General features: G+C 39.0%; 1 protein-coding gene across 5 annotated transcripts in view; it reads right to left on the minus strand.

Annotated features, from left to right (window-relative positions):
- The window catches only part of LOC149193208 (phosphoinositide phosphatase SAC8-like), a 143,036-nt gene that overhangs the window by 50,585 nt on the left and 70,078 nt on the right, over positions 1–22,373 (minus strand). For 3 of the 5 annotated variants that reach the window (XM_089404810.1, XM_089404811.1, XM_089404808.1), the window contains exons 11-13: positions 10,363–10,427; positions 9,803–9,901; positions 9,594–9,696 (exon numbers count right to left, since the gene is read on the minus strand). In XM_089404810.1, the coding sequence (XP_089260936.1) occupies positions 9,594–9,696; positions 9,803–9,901; positions 10,363–10,427 (267 nt within the window). The remainder of the gene's footprint in view (positions 1–9,593; positions 9,697–9,802; positions 9,902–10,362; positions 10,428–22,373) is intronic. The other 2 variants (XM_089404812.1, XM_089404809.1) reach the window with 1 other exon arrangement.

Genomic DNA, 22,373 nt, shown 5'->3' on the forward strand with positions numbered 1-22,373 from the left:
AGATCATTGCCTTAATCTTTGGGAGAATGCAGTCTATGTTGAGTAAGAGTAGGATTTCTTGGTTCCCAGCTAAGAAGGCCTCAAGGTCACTTTGTTTGCCTTCTAGGTCAAGAAGAAGCAACCTTGCAGCTTTTATACTTCGATGTGCAAGAGAAATGTCTTGTCAAGGTCAAATTTTACCCCTAGGATATTTCGCTCCCATTACATGGCCCATTCATTGAAGGAAACGTTGTAATAGAGACAAATTATACAATATTAAGCAGTGAATGCATGCAACAATTAGCCCTAGAACAACGAAAAATCCCAGTCCAACATATATGACAAAACTAAATAAGAATAACATCAAAAGCACGGACTTACATGTAATAGATTATATCCATCCATTCACAATTGACAAAAAAAAAGATCCAAGAGAAGATAGACCAATATACATCAAAACTCATCCATACAACTCCAATTCATCATTAGAAAAAGTGCGAAAATCTCAAAAGAGATAAGAGATCCCAACCAAAGTGATGATGAGAAATGAACTCATCTCACTCCTATTTATACACAACTTAGGCGTTCGAACTAGCCTATTCGGCCTACATAAGCCCCAAAAATAAAATAATGTGCTAATAATACAACTTTTGGTGACAAGCCCACCAAACTAGCTCATAAATGAAAATGTAAGCCTCTCAAGAGGTCAAATAATAATCTATGCATGTCGTAGGGCCCTTTAAGAGGCCTAATGAGTTCCATGGGTGCCACAATGAAGAATAGGACCCTCAAAAGCAGTGGACAAGGGGTTGGCCCCTTGTAATAACCTGTGGTGCTCCAAATGACATGTGGGGGCACACAAGTGTCCTCATGGGTCTCCAAACAAATCGAAGATGCTTGTAGGTCACCTACAAGGGCTGGGATCATAGTGTAGTGTTATTTTTTGTAGCATCCAATGTGTTCTAGCCGCAAAATTTTGTGGAGAGGCTAGAATACATGAAATCTTCAAAACCCAGAAATCATTTATGGAAATTCCACCTAGAGACGACTTAATTAGATTATTAGTCGTTTTTTAAATATTTCCTAAGTCTAAACTTAGGGAATATGACTAATTAATCAGAATTAATTAAGTCATGGTGAGAATGTTCTAGAAAAGTACATGGATCGATTTCTAGTTAATCCTAGCCATCGATTAAGATTTAATCGTGGCCATTGAAGTCTCAATAGAGGGTTATAAGAAGAAAGTCGATGGGGCTTGGAGAACACACTAGCAAAGTTTGATTTTGTTGAGAAACCGATTTCCAGAGTAGCAACTATGTGTTGTCAGAAGTGATTCAGTGAGGTTGAAGCAGTGAGAGGGGTAGAGATAGTGAGGACGGAGGGAGCTTTTCTAGTTCCAGAGAGTACATTACAAAGAGGCAATGATTACCACAAAGAGGCAGTGCAAAACCCTCTTGGGGAGATTTCCGTTTTGCTGGGGAGCAGGAGAAATTTTTGAGCGAAAAGATGGGCAGAAGGTTCGGAGGCAAAGAGTATCAGTTTCCCAGACAGCAGTGGACAAGACAGTGACAGGAGACACAGTTCCATGCTTGTGGGATGCAGTAGCTGCATAGGTTGATGCAGTGACTGCACAAAGGGAGCAAGGAGCAGCTCAATTCCAACTGAGGTCAATGTGGGATCACCTTAGGATTGAGAAAATTTTCTTACTAGTTATTATTGCCAGTTATTTCTCTGTTTGGATTGCTAGTTTAAGCATCCATAGTTTGTACTCAAATTTTCACTACTGCATAATATTAAAACCCTCAACTACTGCACCGGTTTTTTCGAGTTGGGTTTTTCAGGGGACTTAGTCCAAAAATAACTATGTAAATTTATTTGTGTGCTAGTATCTCTTCCAAGGTTTATTTCTTCCGCAGTTTTATTTGTGTAGGTTGCAGTGTGATTGATTCAGTATTTGCTATAGAAAACAGTAAATAAATTGTTAAAAATTAATTTAACAATTAGGAGAATTATTTCCAATTGCTATCATAGGATTCGGGTTTACGAATTTTCACATGGTATCAGAGTGCGGATTTTAAGCCGGAGAGCTCAGTAGCAAAAGGGAAGAGGAATTTCATAGCTCTACGTAAGAAGCAAGTCGAAACCCTCAAAGGCAGTGCAGTTTCTTGGCCAGGAGGTTCAACTTCTTCAAGAAAAATTGATTTCTCTGAAAGAGCGACAGAGAAATTGGATTTCTCCAATTCGAGGATTACCAGAGGTAGAGGGAGCAACTAGTATTTTCCTTGCAGAGCAAATCTCTAGCTGGACACAGTATTTTGCAGCAGTTGCTAGTGCAAAATAGTGTCAGGAGGAAGAAAGAGCACACACCGAGGGAAATTTTCCTCAAGGGACTTCTAGCTTTAGAAGTTCATTTTTCTCTTGCAGATCAACAGTCGTTGTGAGCAGATTTACTCACTCCAGTAGGGAGTGCGTAGAGCCTAGCAACAATTGAGAAAAAGAGAAGAGGAGGATTTCGACTGAGATGGCCATTGCCAGATTACGAGATCAGGACAGGTTGGACGGTGCTTCCAACTATGTCATCTAGAAGGCAAGGATGTCCTTCCTTCTGGATGAATATGGCCTGAAGCCATTCATAGATGCAGTGGTAGCTATCCCCACAGATGCATATCAATTGAAGGAGTACAAAAAGGAGATGGCGCAAGTGAAGAAATTGATCCTTGATGGTGTTCAGGATCACATTGTTTCACACATAGCTGACAAAGGGACTGCCAGAGAAATGTGGGAGACTCTCACCATGTTGTACCAAGGCACTTCCAAGCAGTGGAAGATGTACTTAGAGGAGAAGTTGAGATGCACCAAGATGCAGAAAGAGGAACGCATAGACCCCTTCCTCACCAAGATTAAGGAGATTCAGGACTTGTTGTCAGTTGTTGGGGCAACACCTCAACCCACAGAGCTTATGTGATTGGCACTAAACAGTGTCTCAAAGGAGTGGTAGGTATTTGTCCAAAGTATCTTAGGCAGAGACACCTTGCCAAGGTGGGACAAGATGTGGGCCGATTTGCAGCAGGAGGAGTTGAGGCGAGACTTATTGAAGAGCTCCATCAGTGGCAGCAACAACAGGTCAAAGCAGGTGAAGGAGGAGGAGAATGTGGCCCTCGCATCGAAGGGTCCCAATCGGGGGCAAGGGGAGAAGAGAAAGAAGAAGAAGGACCTGTCGAAGGTCAAGTGCTTTAGATGTGGTGAACTTGGCCACTACAACACCCAGTGTCCTCTCAGGAAGAAGGACAAGTTGGAGAAGCGGAACCAACAGGCAGCATCAACAGAGATCGATAGGTTCTCCTCCAGGCTGGAGGAAGACTTCGCCACGTTTGCTGATATACCCCCAAGAGTCAGGTGGGGTGACATGGTGCTATAGCCCCAGAGTGCTAGAGATGGGCAGGATTCTTGAGGAGGTCCACCTCTTGAATCAAAACCTTGCTACAGGAGCCCACAGTGTTTCAGTAGCAAGATGGATAAGTGGCAACAGACAGAATCACATCCCAGAGTGATAAATGCAGAGTCTAGTTGCATGTCAGATGCTGGGGAGCGCAGTGTAGAGTTGGCAGCAATGCAGAGTCAGTAGCAGTATAGATGCCTCAGTGACAGTGCAGATATTAGCAGCAATCAGAGACTTAGGTGACAGATGTATCATATTGATCACAATTGATTTAGTATTTTTTATGCTTTTCAGTTGCAGATGTTGCAGTTGCAGCAACAACAGATGGAGAGAGTTGCAGTGTAGATGCAGTGTTGGCAACAGCATAGATGCAGCACATATCAGAGTTGCGCTATAGTTGGCGGGAAGCAGCAGCCAAACATAAGCAATGTGACATGAGGTGTTGCAGAGACATGGTGATGCTTTAGTGGGTTGCAGTGCTAGAGCACATTCCTCACTAAGAGGGAGTGTTATTTTTTGTAGCATTGGATGTTTTCTAGCTGCAAAATTTTGTGGGGAGGCGAAAATACATGAGATTTCCAAAACCCAAAAATCGTTTATGGAAATTCCACCTAGAGAAGACTTAATTAGATTATTAGTTGTTTTTTAAATATTTCGTAAGCCTAAACTTAGGGAATATGACTAATTAATCAAAATTAATTAAGTCATGGTGAGAATGTTCTATAAAAGCACATGGATCGACTTCTAGTTAACTCCTAACCATCGATTAAGATTTAATTGTGGTCATTGAAGTCTCAACAGAGGGTTATAAGAAAAAGTTGATGGGGCTTAGAGAACACACTAGCAGAGTTCGATTTTGCTGAGAAACTGATTTCCAGAGTAGCAGCTGTGTTGCCGGAAGTGATTCAATGAGGTCAAAGCAATGAGAGAGGTGCATAGATAGTGAGGCCGGAGGAAGCTTTTCCAGTTCCGGAGAGTACATTACAGAGAGGTAGTGATTGCCACAGAGAGGCATCACAAAGCCCTCTTGGGGAGATTTTCGTTTTGCTGGGGAGAAGGAGAAATTCTAAACCAGAAACTAGGCAGAGGGTCTAAAGGCAAAGAGTATCAATTTCCTAGACAACAGCTGATGAGACAGTGAGAGGAGACACAGTTCCAAGCTTGTGGGATGCAGTAGCTACGTAGGCTGATGCACTGACTGCGCAGAGGGAGCAAGGAGCAGCTCAATTCGAGCTGAGTCAGTTTGGGATCACCTGTGGAGTGAGAAAGTTTTCTCACTAGTTATTATTGCCAGTTATTTCTCTGTATTGATTGCTAGTTTAAGCATCCATAGTTTGTACTTAGATTTTCACTACTGCATAATATTAAAACCCTCAGCTGCTACACTGGTTTTCCTGAATTGGGTTTTTCCGGGGACTTAGTCCGAAAATAATTGTGTAAATTTATGTGTGTGTGCTAGTATTTCTTCCAACATTTATTTCCTTCGCAGGTTTATTTGTGACAATGTGATTGATTCAATACTTACTATAGAAAACAGTAAATTATATGTTAAAAATTAATATAACAATTAGGAGAATTATTTCTAGTTACTGCAATAGGATTCGGGTTTCTGAATTTTAACATGTAGGTGATGCCACATGATTTTACAAGTCCTGGATCATTTGCCAAGTGTATGGTGTAGATTTAAGGCCGACTGGGCATGATGGATCAAGTGCATCCTCCTCGTCCAATAAGTAAACCACAAGCAATCTCTGAATGGTTGTGGAGATCCATGAAGTGCAATTTGTTGTTGTGGATGCCCATGGCTCTCAACGCTCAAGCTATATGTGTCAATGTAGCCCTCTGGAGGATTAGGACCCTGTATAGGGAGACCAAACCCCATATTGGGACTATCTGCAATCTTGAATAAGATCCAATGCATCCTCCAGCGTTTCAGTACAACAAGTCATTAGAGAAATTGAATAAATGAGCTTACCTAATCATGGACCATAGGTGGGGACTTCATAATGGCCTGCCCTTCCATAATGGGCTTCGGGGTGTGCCAATGTCTCCTAAACTCCTAATTGGGTTAACCAAGTATCCTATTAGGTGGTTTCTACCTCTAAAGGGGATAATATAGTCAAAGTACATCCATCAAAAGGTGGTGGCATGTGACAGATAGGTGAATGAAGTATGGGATGAGAAGGGGTAGCCCTAGGTCACATGTTGGGGTACAAAGGTAGCTAATAAGAGGGAAGCCCACACTTGGGTTTATAATGTGTGGGAGGGGGCAATCGTGGTACATGAGGTACCTTGGCCTTGATTTTTCCACCCTTCTTTATATGCCTTTTGCCTTTTTATGATTTCCATTGATCAACTTCTCGGGGCTCAAGGGGTTAGAGCATAATGTATAAGATATAGCATTGAATTCCCCCCTTTTAAGGTGGGGTGGTTCATCGCCCACCAGGGGTTGGGACAATCATGGGTTCCTATATGAGGAAGAAGGCTCATAGAACCTGCAAGAACCAGGGTGATGGCCATGATGATGGGGTAGAGCTCATGTACTAGCTTTTGCCAACATGTTAAATGTTTTTGTCTTGGTCATCTTTTGCATTTTGTGGTACTTTTCTTGTTGAATGTGGCCATATATGCTTTTAACTTTCTTTCCAGCTGCATCAACCTCCAGGCTTCATTCCAGGCCATGACCCAAGGTGTGGGCAAGGGGAACAAGTGAGCTAACCCTATGTGGACCCAAGTGGGAGAAATGATGGACGAAGTAATAATGAATGGAAAGAGGGTAATATAAGCGGATAAGGGAGAGGAACCATGCAGGGTTGCAGGGGAGCCCCCCCCCCCTCGCTCCCACTCCCAATTCATGCTCCGAGCAGGAGTGTGCTCCCTAAAAAAACGCTCCCTGCCTTTTCGGGAGCATTTAGCCTTTTTTGCAAAAAAAAATTGCAGTAATGTTCCAAATGCAATTTGTTTTCAAAGAAACAAATAAGTTTTGAGTGGGCCAACTTAATGATCAAGCCTATGGCCCTAGTATTGATATGTGATTCATGGTAATGTTAAATTCTTAAAATAAAAAGATGAAAATATCTTCATTTTCATCCTTTTACTTAAATTTTTAACATTACCATGAAATGACTCAGGATGTTTGAGAGTGGTTTCAACCTCATTGGATTTCATATGGAGAAAGTAGAATTTTATATTTCATTCAAAATCCAGCAGACTTATTAGTTTTTCAGGATTTCAGGATTGGGGTATTGCAATGTTTCCATTGAATTTTGCAATGTATTAGAGTATCGAACTCATATTTAATCAAGAGCACCAATCCCTCTATCTACCTTGATGTTAGTGACATTGGTTGTCGAAGTCCTTTATCATGACCCTCCTAAAAATGTACGCATCACTCAAACAAAATCTTGTCTTGACATGCTATGCTTTTTCTATCCTATGTTAATGCTTAAAGGGTGATATTAATGACAAAGATCCCTATACAGATCCAGAGGTAATGACAAAGATACCTCTAGATATTAATGCTTAGAGGGTGATATTAATGACAAAGGTCCTGATTTTCCAACAAGACTAAAAAATTAGACATTTCTCATGGTGGCAAGAGGCCCAAGCATAAGAAATAGATAATAGACTTACTTGTCTTTTCTAGCTTCTAGTAGTTTTTATAACTATTGACTCTTTCATATTTATTATGATATTTTTTTAAACAATATATGACAATTTAAGTTTGAAGTTTGAAGTTGGCAATTATAACTTGTTAGTAATGAATTATGAATATGATGCTTCATGAAAGTTGAAAGTTGTTTCATTTTATAAGATTTCATTTCATGTTAGATATTATTTGTTGTAATGGTTACACTTAGCTTACAAGTACAACTTTGGTGATCAATGATGATAAATGTTATATATTGAATTTTGAAAGCTTGAAACTTTAAGATTGATGAATCATGAGACTCAATATGTTGTATATTACTATGTTACTAACTTGTGGACATGGTTGATGAAGATTATAACTTCTAGATGATTGTTGTTATATGGTTTAATCTATGTTTTTAATGTTTTTTATATCTAATTCATCATTCTACATTTATATATATATATATATATAAAACGCTCTGGGATTCACTCCCAAAACCGGGAGCTTCTGAAAATGTCACTCCCACTCCTAAGTAACCTTGGGACCATGCAACCAAAATCGGGGTTTCCCATGAAATACCATCCCCGGAACCAAATGGTCAGTCAAAGAGATCCCATGGCACTAGAATCCAAGGTTAATTTCAAAAAGGGGTCTAAGGGACAGAAGCACAAACCTAGCCTATTCTTTCCGTCGAATCCCCCCATTAATCCATACCCAAAAGTGTCCATGATAAGCAAACTACAATACTCAATTTCCAAATGATAAGACATACCTTTAGATTTGGGAGGCCCACCTTCAAACATATGATCCTGGTAAATGGGCGATGGACCACATGGCTGGCTCAGGTGGCAGAGAAATAGCACAATTAGCTATGTGGTGGATGCAAGGGGCTGCTGGCTGTTAGCTGAGGACCATCTTGGAGAAAAAAATTCTCTAGGGATATTACCCACAAAATGGTGGGTAACAGGGCATAAATAAAATACTTCAATTTTCACCTTTATTTTACATCAAACTTCATATAACGAGATAAAATAATCAAAATTATAAAAATAAATAAATTAAAAATTAAAGCAAAATTACATTTTAGTATGAGGGATATATAAAAATAAAAAATGACCCATGGTTTTAAGAATCCATAGTACTCATGTGGAATATAAATGACCCATGGTTTTAAGAATCCATGGTATTCATGTAGAATATAACCTATTTTAGTTTGATGTTATATTTAGATACATAATTCGCTGTAGAAAATAATGCATTGAATCCATGTAGTCTGTAAAGGTAAAACCTTTTTATTGATATGTTCACGCCTATTTGGATATGTTCGAAGATGGGGAAAATATTAGGAAAAATATAATTATTACATTTTATCTAATATTTTTTCCTACCTCCATCTATTTTTTACTAGGTTATATTGGGTAAAATATAATATTATAATATTCATTTTACCCAATATTTCCCCTTAACTGGTCCACTTGTAATTTTTTTAATATTTGAAGTTTAAAGGTAAACAAACTAAACTATAAAATTAGCAGGGGTGGGGAAATATTGAGTAAAATGTAATAATATTACATTTTAATTAGTATTTCCCTCTGCCCGTGGCCACTTTTGATTGGGTGGGGGTGGTAATAAATATTGGGTAACATATAATATTGTAATATTATATTTTATCCAAGATTTCCCCTCACCCAATTCAATTTTTATTAAAAAATTTCTTTATATTTGGTTTATAAGTAAACTTAACAACTATGTAAACATTTCATCTAGGTACAGTAGAGATGTTGTAATCTTTAACATTTTGACTTGGTAAAAATAAAATAAAAAGCATAAAATTAACAACTATATTTATATTTATAATTAATTATAATTAATAATTAAACCAACTTAGATCCATCTTAACTCCGGATCTACCAAGCACCGAGAGGGATTAAATTTCTTTAGATGCAAACTTCTTTTAAAGTGTACACAGATTTGATCCCTCCGGGCACTTGGTAGATCCAGAGTTATCATGGATCTAGGCTGCTTTATTAAACTTTGGCTCCTATTTGTGGTTTTGATACTCCAACAACTTTGAATCTGCTCTTACTAAAGTTTAGCAATAATGCATAGAATAATCCTTATCTTTCACGGTAACAATGATTTAATAGAAAACCACGGTAATAAAAACTTCATACAGGTACATCTGTCAATGTGTTCATGAGTAGACAAGCAAGGTAGCCTGCATGGTTTCCATGCGTTTCTTCTTTACTAGTTGTCACTAAATTGATTTTCATGAAATACCATCACATACAACGATAAATATGCCAAACATAATGGGCAGATATATGTAGTCTAGGGAATTAGTATTTTCAATTATCAAGGAATCTCCACCCCCACCTCACATCATACAGCTATTGTATAGCATGCATGCATTTTATGCATTGGAAATTCACAATGTATTTGAGAAACAAGACAAACAAAACAAGTGAAAACACTATAGTGACTAAGCTAGTTATCAATTCAGAATTGAATATCCTATGTTGAGGGAATATCTTTGCAAACCTGAGTGACATTTGTCCGATCCAAACAATCAATGCAATTGACTCTCACGATTCCTTTTTGTTCCTCTATAATTTCTCCAGCTGGATTTCTTAAAAAATATCTGCTACACTGGACCATATTAAATGTTAAAGACTGACACAGCCTGCCATTGCTTCTTTACAAAAAAGTTAATGAAAAATAAGTTGATAACTTCTTGTAAGTTTGACTACCCTTGTCTTTTAAGATCTTCCGCTACTTTCTCATAAAGCAGTTGCAAGCACTCAAAGTGTACGAGTCCACAGATGCGATGGAAATCAAAAGAAACATATCTACAAGGGAAAATGGCACTGAAGCTTGTTAGGAGTGACAAAATATGATCAGCAATATAACCGGAAAGTCAAGATCCTTAAATATAAAAGAAATCAAAATAAAGCACACGTAAAGCATCCTCTGGCATCAGCAAATCAAGCTATGGTGATTTGAAAGAGGTGTCCAAAGAAACTAGGTTGTCAATGAAGTTCTCATTGACACAAGTTCCAATTCTATAAGAAAAATGTGGAGAATTGAAAAGATGCATATTCAATAATTTAACATAAAACGTATGCCAATCGCATGAACCAGAATCCCAATTACTATGAAAGAAGTAAACTATGTAGCCAAACCATGAGAATCATTCTAAATGATTAAGCTTTTTACAACATCTGCAAGAAAGATGAAATCTCTCGTAGAACTTCCATTCCAGAAAATAAACAAAACATTCAGCAAGAATGACTGAAGCAGTCAAGTCCACCTTATGTGTTTGAGACTCTGCACTGCATCCTCATAGGCGAAGCTTAAGGGACCTTCATTGCCTTGCTGTAGAAAAAATTAAGAGTAGTCAGTAGAAGTAAATCTCCCAGATCTTTGACAGTCAAAGATGGTAAGTTTCATTTTTAAATGAAAAAACAAAAAAGAGATAGAGAAGACAGTCTACATCAAGTCCAATTGTTCCCAACTAGGATGATCATTACCCCCACATAAGTTCTAAAATTATTGCTAGCTAAATATTCAGGATAAAAATATATTAAAGAATATGACAAGACGCAGTATTCAATATTTCACTATATTGGTCACTGTTGTAAAGAAATAATCCAGCTAAAGTGAGAGTTTAGCTTTTAACTTTTCTGTGATTGTTTTAACTCCACTTTTCAGATTTGACTCTATTGTGGATGCAGTATATTTCACTCTACATGGAAGAAAGCTCATTAGAATCCTGTGGACGACCAAATACAGAGAGGTTCCTGCATAAATATTTGGCCTCGAAAGATTCACTCATCTTTCTGCCAGACATGCCGAAAATACTTTATTTATTATGAGCTATATTATTTAGCCAGTCAGAATGAACATTGCATCCAAGGAAACCACCATTTAGGCTAGCATTTGCCATGTTTAATTAGCATTCCTCCGCCCAGAAATAGAGATGCATTATAATAATGCCCATCAGTGACCAAAGAGAGGCTAATGTGACCCAAGTGTACATCTAGTGTTAACAGAGAAACAGGAAATGCTTATGGCATCTTCTCTCCAGAAAACGACAAACAATGCAAAAATAAGTATAAAAGTGAGGATGAACCAGCCACTATAACACCTCTACTAGGTTAAATTGTATTTCACTATCCTTGGGACATCTGACCTCAGTATTGGTATGGATTGGTTGGAAGTTCATTGAGCTTTCTTAGACTGCTATGGGAAAAGAGTGCTTGGTTTATATGATGCAGGACAGACAATTCAGATCCATGATATCAAGAGGTGTCCCTACATTTCATCCCGGTGATGAAAGTAAATCTTGTTTAGGACAATGATGTCAGTTGTACAAATTGGAGGAAGAAGTGAAGAAAAGGGACCCTCTTTAGATCAATACCTGGTTTTATCAGTGGTGCCACAAAATCTAGTAGGCCTTGGAGAGGGAAACCCTACAAGGTATAAACTAGACCTATAAGCAACATTGGGATAATGACCCATTGTCAACACAGCCAAAACCCCCTGCTCTTTATGAACTTTCACGAGTGGGAGGAGTCCCGATACAAAAGAGATCACTTATAATAGGTATTCTAGGGTTAAAGTATGAAATCATGTCGCTAGGAGCTCTTGAAGAAGCCAATTTTGGTTCAAGGATTCACAACGAAGCAATACGCTTTCTATGAAGAGACCTAGAAATATGGGCACAACAGCTAGGGTTTGATAGATTTCATGAGTGTTCGAGCAACTCAAGGTCAAGGCAAGGAGAAAAGGTTTCTTACAATGAATGTTAGCTAAGCCAAGGCTCATGAAATGTTCAATAAAGTCATTAAGTTGAGGGAAAAAAAACTAGGGTTTCCCTCTTAGGGCAAACACCTAGGGCAAGAGAATTTATGGATTAAATCGAAGTGAATGCCCACCAAATTGATAGGTTTTGTGGCAAATCCTACCTACTTGATGTTTAGGCTCTCCAACCACCAAAATCCTTCCTCCCAAGAAATTTGTACCAAGCCCTAGATTCCTTCTCTAGCCTTGAAAGAACTGAATTTAGGAGAAAGAAAATATGGAGAAAAATTGAAAACATTTTGGACTAGCGCCTTGTTCGTTGGCTATACAGAATCAAGGATGTGATAGATTAGCTAATCTTGTTTTTGAGGAGGTAGAAATTTGATGCCCTAGCAACAAATTTCAAGCATTTACCCACTAAATAAAATAATGGAGTTTTATGGGAGAGCTACTAGGAGTTCACCACTAGGGCAATTCTTAACATGTTGTGTATGAGTAATGCACGCAATATTCATCTAGCTAGCATTCAATTGATCTTCAATAAAATTAGGGAACAATTTAGCATGAACTAGAATCAATCATTCCATACATTAGACATAGAAAATAGATCTTCAACAATTACAATTACTTACAAGACAATGTGCAAGAAATCCATCCATTAATCCAAAGAATTCTTAGAGCCCCATGGTGTAAGTGTCCCATCCTCCTATGCCATAGTTCATTCAAATTTTTTTCCCCACTACTACCTATTAGTGCCATTGGAGATTCTAGCTGTAATTTATACAGCCTGTTACTTCTGACTCCAATCTGGACCTTGCTTTTCCAACTCAGGTGTTTGACATATACTTTCTCCTTAATGAAGAAAACATCATAACCCTTGTTTTAAAGCTGAGATATAAAGAGTAAGTTCATCCCCAATCTTGGCACATGCAGCACATTGGTTTCTCGAAGTCGATCCCCTACTTCTATTTGAAAGACTACAGTACCTCTTCCTACGGGGGTACATTTTGACTTATTTCCCATGGTGATCTGGAAGTTCATCCTTTCTTCCTGATAATTCGAAAAACATTCTCGTATTCCTGTCATATGCCAGGAAGCTCCACTATCTATATACCAAACCTCAAAGGAGGCAAAACTCACTAGGCAAGCGACTTCTTCTTCCAGTCTAGAAGCTAACATAGAATAATCATGATCCATGTTCTTCGTGCTCTCTTCTTTCTCTGGAGATCTGCGTGAGTCTTATGAGTTGATGCCCTGACATCATGCTCCTGATTCGTAGCAGATTCTTTAATCCTGTTGCCCGATCTCTGCTCTGATACCATGTGAAAATTTCTAACACGAAATTCTACTGTAGTAATTGATTTATTTCTCCTACTTATTTTCCACAATAAGTTATTTACAAAACCCTTCAATAAACATTAAAATAAATTCTACTGCAGTTATCACATAATAGCATAGAGAAAATAACAGTGATATACAAGCACAAGAATCAATCACATCAACACAGTTATTTTTGAACAATTGTCCCCGGAAAAAACCCAATGCGGGAAAACCGGTGCAGCAGATGAGGGTTTATTTATTAATCTTCAGCAACAATCTCTTTACAAGCAAAGATTCTACAAAATACTGAGACACTTCTGAGAGAAAACAACTAAGACAATTTTTCTCCTCCTCCTGGAGAAGTTCTGACACCTTGGAGACCCTCTACCCTCCTCTGCATCACTTCTGCGTCAGCCTGCATGAGGATTGTGTCTCCAGCTGTGCTGTCTCACTTATCTTCCCTCTACGTTGTCTCTCAAATGCCCTGCGTCACCTCTTCCTCAGTCTCTGACTGATGCTAATACCCTTCTCTTCCTTCACCCTGCTACTCTCCCTTTGAAATCGAACTGCTCCTTGCGAATCGATTTCCCTCGGGTGACTGAGTATTTGCCCAATGAGTCTCCAAATCAATGTCATAGGAAGCGTCCCCCCCCGGGTTCTAAGGGCCGAAGCGCGTCCCATACGGATTTGTACAGGAAGTGTCCCCGAAAGCGCGCTTCCAAAATTCGGAAGCGCAGTTCTGCCTATTTTGGACGCTTCCTGGAAATTTCCAAAGCTTTACTCCGAAGTGCGCTTCACCTGTACGAAGCGTGGCACTTCGAAGGGCGAAGTGTATGCTTCCCGTACGGTTCTGTACAATTCCGGAAAAGCGTAACGCGAAGGGAAGAAATGCAAATTTTTTTATTTTTTTATTTTTAGCTAACTTGGCATAAAGGGGGTGGGTCCACCTTGGGTTAGGGTGAGGAATGAAGGGAATAAAGCCCCCATTCATTCCTCATTTGCTCACTTTGAATTTATGAGAGTTGGAGAAGAGAAGAGAGGAGAGGAGAAGAGAAGAGAGGAAAGGAGAGGAGAAGAGAGGAGAGCTTGGAGGAGTGAAGGAGGAGGAGCTAGGAGAAGGAGGAGTGAAGGAGGAGGAGCTAGTGGAACATGCATGGAGGGGCTACTCCACTTCTACAGACTTTGGCATTGCGGGTGCTATCACAGGTGGTAAACACTTCTTCTGCAGAGAGGTGTTGGAGCTCTTATTCTTTCATCCACAGTGTTAAAAGGAACAGGTTGAGTTTAGACTGAGCAGAGAGCTTGATTTATGTTCATTACAACTTGCGATTGTTGTCCCATTACTGTGAAGATGCAAAGTCTAATAAAGACCTGTTGATTTGGGACAAGAATCCAGAGGAGCCCAATTTGGAGGATGGAGTGTTGCGATTAGAGTAATTAGAGGATGCTCTTATCCAGGTATGTCCATTGTGGTATGAATTTTCCTTATAAAGCATTTCTCTAATTCATGTTTTTAATTTTTTTGTTAACTAGGGTTTTTTTTTGCATGAATTTTTTTAGAGATTCCAGGATGATGATGATCGTGTTGATATGCCACCCCCACCCCCATCTGGTCCCTTGGTTCCTAGGTTCCATGGTTCAACACCAACAGCAGGGGGTTCTTCTTCATTAGTTACAGTGCCACTGCCACAACTTCCACAGGCACCATCTTCTTCATTGCCACCACATGGAGGCCCACCACCACGTGGAGGCCCGCCGCCACGTTCTCTTCGTGGTGGAAGGAGGAGAGATTAGTAGATATATTCACAATTTACTACTTTTGTCATAGATTACTCATTAGACTTGTAGGCTTGTGAATTTGAATTTTGAACCTTTTTTGTCTTGGCGGTGACTAAGTGACATATTTTGTAAACATTATTATTTGAATTTTGGACATGACAAATGTTGACAGTTGCTCACTTGCTAGATAAATCATAATATGCTCTATGTTTTATGTTTTATAATATGCTTAAATGTTTTATGTTTTATAATATGCTTAAAAATTTGATGTATGTTTGTAATCACTAGAATATAGGTGGCTGATGTACATACTAGTAACTAGTAACTACAATGGAATCATGGATGCCATATCTATCTTGATTTATGCAAAAATATGCATGTTTTCATGTCTTCTACAACTAATTTGGTATTTGGGATGTTTATTTTGAGTATAAATGCAAAAATATATATATATATAGCAGACGCTTCCGCGGACGCTTCGCTTCCTAGATTTTTGGAAAATGACGCTTCCGCGTCCCCGCTTCCAAAAAACGTCCCTGCTTCGTCCCCGCTTCGTGCAACATTGCTCCAAATGACTCTCAAGTCTTCTCTTATACTTTTCCTATTGATGAATCAACGGCCGAGTTTAAGACCTTAATCAATGGCTAAAATTAAAACAAACATGATCCTCGTCTCTTAGAAGCTTCTCACCCATATCTTTAATAATACCCATTAATATTTTTATTTTCCTAAGTTTAGACTTAGGAACCCCATTAAAAATATTAATTATTTTAATAACTCATCATTGGGTAGAATTTCTCCAAACGATTTATGGGTCTTGGAGATCTCATGAATATTAGTCCGTCCACAAAATTTCGGAGCTAGATCACATCCGATGCTACCCAAAATCAACACTAACCCTATCAATCTGCTTCAACTCTTCAATGTAGGTTGAATGGTTTTTCAAGGCTTCCCAAAAACTTTTGCAATAAGCCTTGACAATATCTTCAAATTAGCCTTCAACAAATGCCCTTGCTTAGCACATCAATGACAACTTTATCATTCTCAAAAAGGTGTCTCCATAGCTCTTCATGTCACCCAAACAAAATTCTTCAAGATCACATCATGAGGGCTTCAATCATGTATCAAAGTCTCCAAGAATGCCTTCAAGATCAACTTCTCTACAAGGGTTCAAGAACTGCTTCACAATGATGTCTTCACGTTGTCTTCAACAGGCTGATCTAAAACTGCTACAAGGGTTTTTAATAGATCTGTACACCAGGGATGCCTCGATAAAAACTTTAACAAAGCTGCTCTAAATTTACTTCAAGACCTGATCCAAAATTTCATCAAGAATCTTCTTAAGGATTGCTCTAAACAATGATTCAACTCAGTTTAAAAGGTGCTTCAATATTTCCTCAATCCTGCTTCAATAGTATCACAAGGCAACTCCTAAGTCGTTCAACAAAAGAAGCCAAGATTTCTCCAAAAATAAGGACTTCACTATAAAAGCAATTTCAATGTTGTCCCATCAACCAAGGTCCGCAAGTCAAAGGCAATCCTATGCTTTCAAGGTTGCTCCAACAGTTGAGGTCTACTTTTTGTATAAGAAACTAAATGTCCAAAAGTGATGACTCCAATGAGCAAGAGTGGTTAAAAAAAAGTGCCACCACAGATCGAAAAAGAGTGTCACCACAGGTGTGGATTCCTCCTTAGTTGTAGGTCTGCAAATGCCACCTGGTCTACAAGAGATAACAAAGATATGAAGCTTAGTCTATCCACAAGTCTGAGACAAATGAGAGCTGATGACCACGATGATGACACAAGTCAAAGTACAGAGTATTCACTATGTTGCTTATAATGACATTGTAATGACATTGTTGTTCTCCACAAATCTGAGAGAAGTGCCCAAATACAAGAATTTTCTATTGTCTTTCAAGGTTTGTTATGATCACATGGTGATAATGATCCAAAGTCTAATGCAATGATTTGAGGTTTGTACAACATCCACACACCAAAAATTATGAAGTTGATGAAGAAAAGGTCACTACAGGTGCGAGTACAAAATAGAGATCGACAGGGAAATTCGAAAGTCAATAAAATTCAATTTGTTCACGAGATGTGAACACCCTTCTTACTTTGTATTATCTCCAATTTGTTCTGCGATCTATCTTTCTCTCTGCATCATCGATTATCATAGGTTAGCAACGATTTCTCTTTACGCGTCCGCAAATATTAATTTCACGTGAGCTAGTTTATGTTGCTCGCTATTTTTTCTTGCTTTTTTCGATGGTCCCTTTAATGAATCCACTTGCTCCATATATATATAATCATTCCTAGGGTCAAAAAATCGTGTTATTTTCGAGAAGGGGCCGACTTGCATATTATTGGAGCTGACCAAGGACAAGCGTAACCATCGACTAGTGACAAGCATAATATGGTTCATGTATTATGTAATATTTTCAATATTTATGTAATATGGAGTGTATCGTAATTGGGGCTAAGGTATAGGTCTTATTATTTATAATAAGGGATTAAGGGTTGGCAAGGTATTTAGTATTAGGAGATTTCATCATAGGGAATTAGGGTATAGGGATAAGAATTATGTTTAAGATTTTAGGGCAAGGGTTAATGCATTTTTTAGGGTTTGCCATAGGATTGTCAAGGATTACAAGGTAAGGTTCAATTCAAGACTTCATTTGTCATTTAGGGTTTGAGGTATAGTTACGGTTTGAGGTATGGACTTAGGGTTAGGGTTTGAGGTATGGACTTAGGGTTAGGGATAGGTACTTAGGATTTTTAGGACACGTGTTTCAATACACATGTTTGACATATGTATTTAGGGATTGCTTCAATACAAGCTAGGAATTCTTAATTAGGGCTCCAACATTAGGTCAGCATAGACCTAGGGCTTCCTCAAAATGTTAGGTGTTTCACCTTCTTCAACAATCTCATATTGACATCAATGACAACTTCGTTCAACACTTTCTTGTGAGAGGCAGGGTAAGCATTTGACACATTTCCTTCTCCGTTGTTGGATACTAATGAAATTCTCATTTTTTCTTTGGTGCAAGCATTCCATAATTGTTCAAAGATTGGAGCTTCTTTCCAACTACTGAGACCTAAAGCAAAAAAGCTCCAAGTAGGTGGTAATCCCAATAGTGTTGTGATTACTAGCTCCTTCTCTAGCACTACTTCATATATGGCTTGAAGTTCATCTCTAATCCTTGATATCCTTACAAAGAAGGAAGCCACAATATCATCTTTAGTCATATTTGCAGTCCTTAACTCATTCTTTAAGCTTGCTACATGACCTATGTTCTTGATAGTGAACAATTTTGTCAATGCTTCATACATTTATTGAGCATGGTCTATATTGGAAATGTATGGGACAAGATTGTCGTTAATGCTTTCTACCATCAGAGTCACAGCCAATAGTTTCAATTCCCTATACTTCACCTTGTCTGCATCACTAGATTCTTTGGTAGGTTTATTCACTTTCCCTTTGACCACATCCAAGACTTTGTTCTTCTCAAAAATGAGATCAATCCTCTTCTTCCAAGATCTGTAGTTTGATGCTCCTTCCAATTTGTTTTCACTCTTTAATGTGTTAGACATTGTCCTTGAAGATGGTAAGCTTCTTCTCTTATAAGAGCTCCTTATATGATCCCTAGATCAATCCTTTAGATTCCTTCTAGTAGATATTCAAGACTGCTTTTTTCCTCCACCTTAGCTCTGATACCATGTTAAAAAATCAAAAAGGCAAAAAGATTTTCCTATATAGATAATTACTTGTGATTCTTTTATCTTTATGTTCTTCATCACACAATTACCAATACAATAACACAAGGACCACAAATGTAGGCGGATAGCCAGGGCAAAACCCCTATCTAGGGGAAAACCCAGTCAACAATTCTTCCTTCAATAGTTTCAAAAGATAATCCAAGACTCTAGACCTAGACAAAGATTCCTCCACACCAAGTCAAACCTCAATCCTTCTTGCAAATGACAACCCTTCCAAAGCAACTTCGACCTAGAAGCAACTTCAACCAAACTTAGAGAACTTTGATCTCCCTTGATACACCTCGGAATGGAGTGAAACTTGTCTTGAAATTTCGGTTTTAAGCCCTTCTATCTTCCTCTAGGAACTTGCACTTCTTTCCAGCTTCTTGTCCAACCCTTAAAAATTTTCACACTTCTCTAGCTTCTAGCTTCAAGGATCGAACTATGAGAGAGAGAGAATGTGATGCTCCAAATGAATTTGAGCTCCTTGTATTTATAGCCCTTCTGTGAGGTCGAATTACATGTCATGAAGTTGACTTGATCTTCTTGAGGCCGACTTGGTGTGGAGGAGACTATATTCATTTTTTACTCAAAAAATAATTCTTTTTACATGACTTGAAAGCCCAAGAAGGGTCTCTTTTAATGTACAATGACTCTAATGACTCAAAATAAATCCTAGAAGTCCTCAATAGGGACTTTGACCTAAAACATGATGACTCAAGCATGAAACCCATGATTTAATAAGTCATAGAAATAATAATAAAAATATTTTCTTCATTCTTTTGATAAGTACATCTCAAATACATGTATGAAGACCGAACCTAGTTGCAAATTTCAACACTCCCAAGTGGTTGTGGGTCACAAACAATGGTCTCATGGGTCTCCTATGGCTCAATAACAAGTTGATGCTCCATCAATGAGGGCTTATAGATGATGCATGCCCTCCTGTCTCTCTCTAGATGAGACAAAACCTATCTGAGCCCTGGATTCAACTTCCAAGTGTTGGGTGCAAGTGTGTGGCCAACTGGGCAACATGGTCCAAGTGCATCATCGTCTATGTATGGTTGGGGCACAAACAAGCAATATGTGGTGCTGAAGAAGCCCATGGTGCGGCAATCAATGCTCTATTGTGGTAGAGGCTCATGGCTCTCAATGCTCACCCTACAAGTGCCATTATGACCCTCTAGAGGGATTGGATCCCGTACAATGAGGCCAAGCCCAAGACGAAGACCCACCTGCAATCTTGTATAAGATCCAATGTGTCTCCTCACCTTCCAATACAACAATCCATTAGTGCAATTGAGTAAATAAGCTTGCTAATTAGGGGTAAAATGGGCACTTCATAATGGCATGCCCTTCCAAATGGGCTTTAGAAAGTACAAGTGTTACCTTTCTCAACAAGAGAGGTTAATAAAGGACCCTATTCGGCGGTTTCAACCTCTAAGGGAGTGACGGGTCCATGGTACATCCATCAAATGGCAGGTGGTATGCAAAATAATGATGAAATGGAGTGGGGCAATAGGGAAGGCTCCAAACCACATGCCATTGTACAAGGGTAGCTATAATGAAGGAAGCCCACGCATTCGGTGTATGGATGTAGGAGGGAGCAATCGTGGTACATGTGTTACCCCGACCTTTGTTTCTCCACCATTTTTTATATGTTTTCGCCTTTTATTGATTTTTTTTCATTTACTACTCGGGGCTTCAAGAGATGAGAGCATGATATGAATGATGTAGTAGTGATTACCCCCTTAAGGTTGGGCAGTTCATCACCCACCAAGGGTTGGGACATTCATGGGTTCCTTAATGATGTAGGGCGCACTCATAGGGACTCTAAGAACTGGGGTGATAGCCATAATAGGGGGTAGAGCTCATGTTTGGCTTTTTCCCACACGCTAAATTTTATGTCCCCACGGTCTTTTTCATTTTGTGGTACATTTCCTATTGTAAGTGGCCAAATTATCCTTTTAACTTTCTTTTTAGCTGCATCAACCTATGGGGCATCATTCCAGGCTTGACCCAAAGTGTGGACAAGGGGATGGGGAGGCTAACACCTTGTGAACCCAAAGGACAAATGTGGACTTGGAAGGGAAAAGTGTGAAAAAGGGTTGTCAAGAGCAGATGGGAGTGAGATATATGGTGCCGGGAAGCAGGACCACGCAACCAAAATCAGGGTTTCCCGTGTAGTGCCACTCCTAAAGTTGGCAACCCATAAAGGAGATCCCACGGGATTAGGACACAAGACTAACCACCAAGTTGGGACAAGGGAACAAGAGTACAGTCCAAGCCCATTCTTCCGCTGAATCCCCCCACTAATCCATATCCAAGTGTGCCCAAGAAAAGCAAGCATAAACACCCAATTGTGTAATGAAAAGTCATACCTTCAGGGTTGGAAGGCCCACCTTCAAACATACGATCATAGCAAATGGGTGAAGGCACACAATGGCTAGCTCAGGTGGTGGAGAATGGTGGCACATCAAGCTATTTGGTGGTTGCAAGGGGCTACTAGCTACCGGCTAAAGACAAATCTAGGAGAAAATTTCTCCTATAGGGTTCACCCCACAAGTGGTGGGTAACATCTGGCTTCAACTAGGACATGAACTCTCAGTAGAGTGCATGCACGAACCATGTACTCGAACAGGGAGGTCATGTGAACACCAACAATCTCTTAGGAATGCAGACCTGTTACCTGCACAACAAGTATGAAGCAAATGGGGCAGCATGCTTTTTATGGCATCCTTTGATCGCCCATTCCTTTTGTTAGTTCATAAAATCAACAAGAAATAAAGTTTATTCTAGAATGAAAATTTAATCTAAATGCACATAATCAAGCATGACAACGTAATATGATATTAAATTCTAATGCAAAAGTCAATATGCAATGCATCCTACACTAACATGCATATGATACAATGTCAAGTGCCCTCGACGAAGTACTCCTTGAAGAGTTGTGATCCAAATTTAAACAGAAACGCAACAAATTATAGATATAACCATAAATGCAGAGATGCAGCAAAAATAACACTTCATTTGATTAATATCAAATAATGAAATATGCTTACAAACAGTATGGAAATAAGACTAGCTTGGCAATGGTAGCTTATCTCTGAGAAGAGATGTGGTGGCGACATGCCTCTGAACTGTGTTACACTGAGGCTCAAGGGCCATTTTATTATTGAACAATAAGAGCAAACCCTAAACAACCAAAACCCTAACACGAGGAGATGTAACACCAAGAGTTTATGGGCCCCGTTGGGGTTAGTTGGACCGCCAACTTCCCGGGGTCGTGACTTGGTCATATTATCTTCGTTTGACGCGCGTGATACCCCGTTGGAAAGATCTCTCCAAGGACTACGATGGTAAAGACAATTTTATCAAAAAATCGCTAGCAGTAGATTGCCAAAAAAACGTCGTTTAGAGCCTCAAAATGGCTCCGGAACTTTAAGACCCGAAAAACTGCTAAAAATAGTAAACTGTGCTACAATTAAGAAAACTGAAAAACTAAAAGAAACAATGGTGGGGGTCCAAGTGGAATTGGCGGGTGGCCACCAATATCCACCTGGATAAAGTTGCCCATTTACAAGAAGGGGAATGGACTCTCCATTAAGAGTTTCTAAATGGTATAAGTTTATACCGACTATATCAGATATCCAATAG

Source organism: Pinus tabuliformis, chromosome 2_2 (assembly GCF_031772625.1).
Source record: "Pinus tabuliformis cultivar Carrire ecotype Pingquan chromosome 2_2, CPIR1, whole genome shotgun sequence".
In the NCBI taxonomy this organism is placed as follows: Eukaryota; Viridiplantae; Streptophyta; class Pinopsida; order Pinales; family Pinaceae; genus Pinus; species Pinus tabuliformis.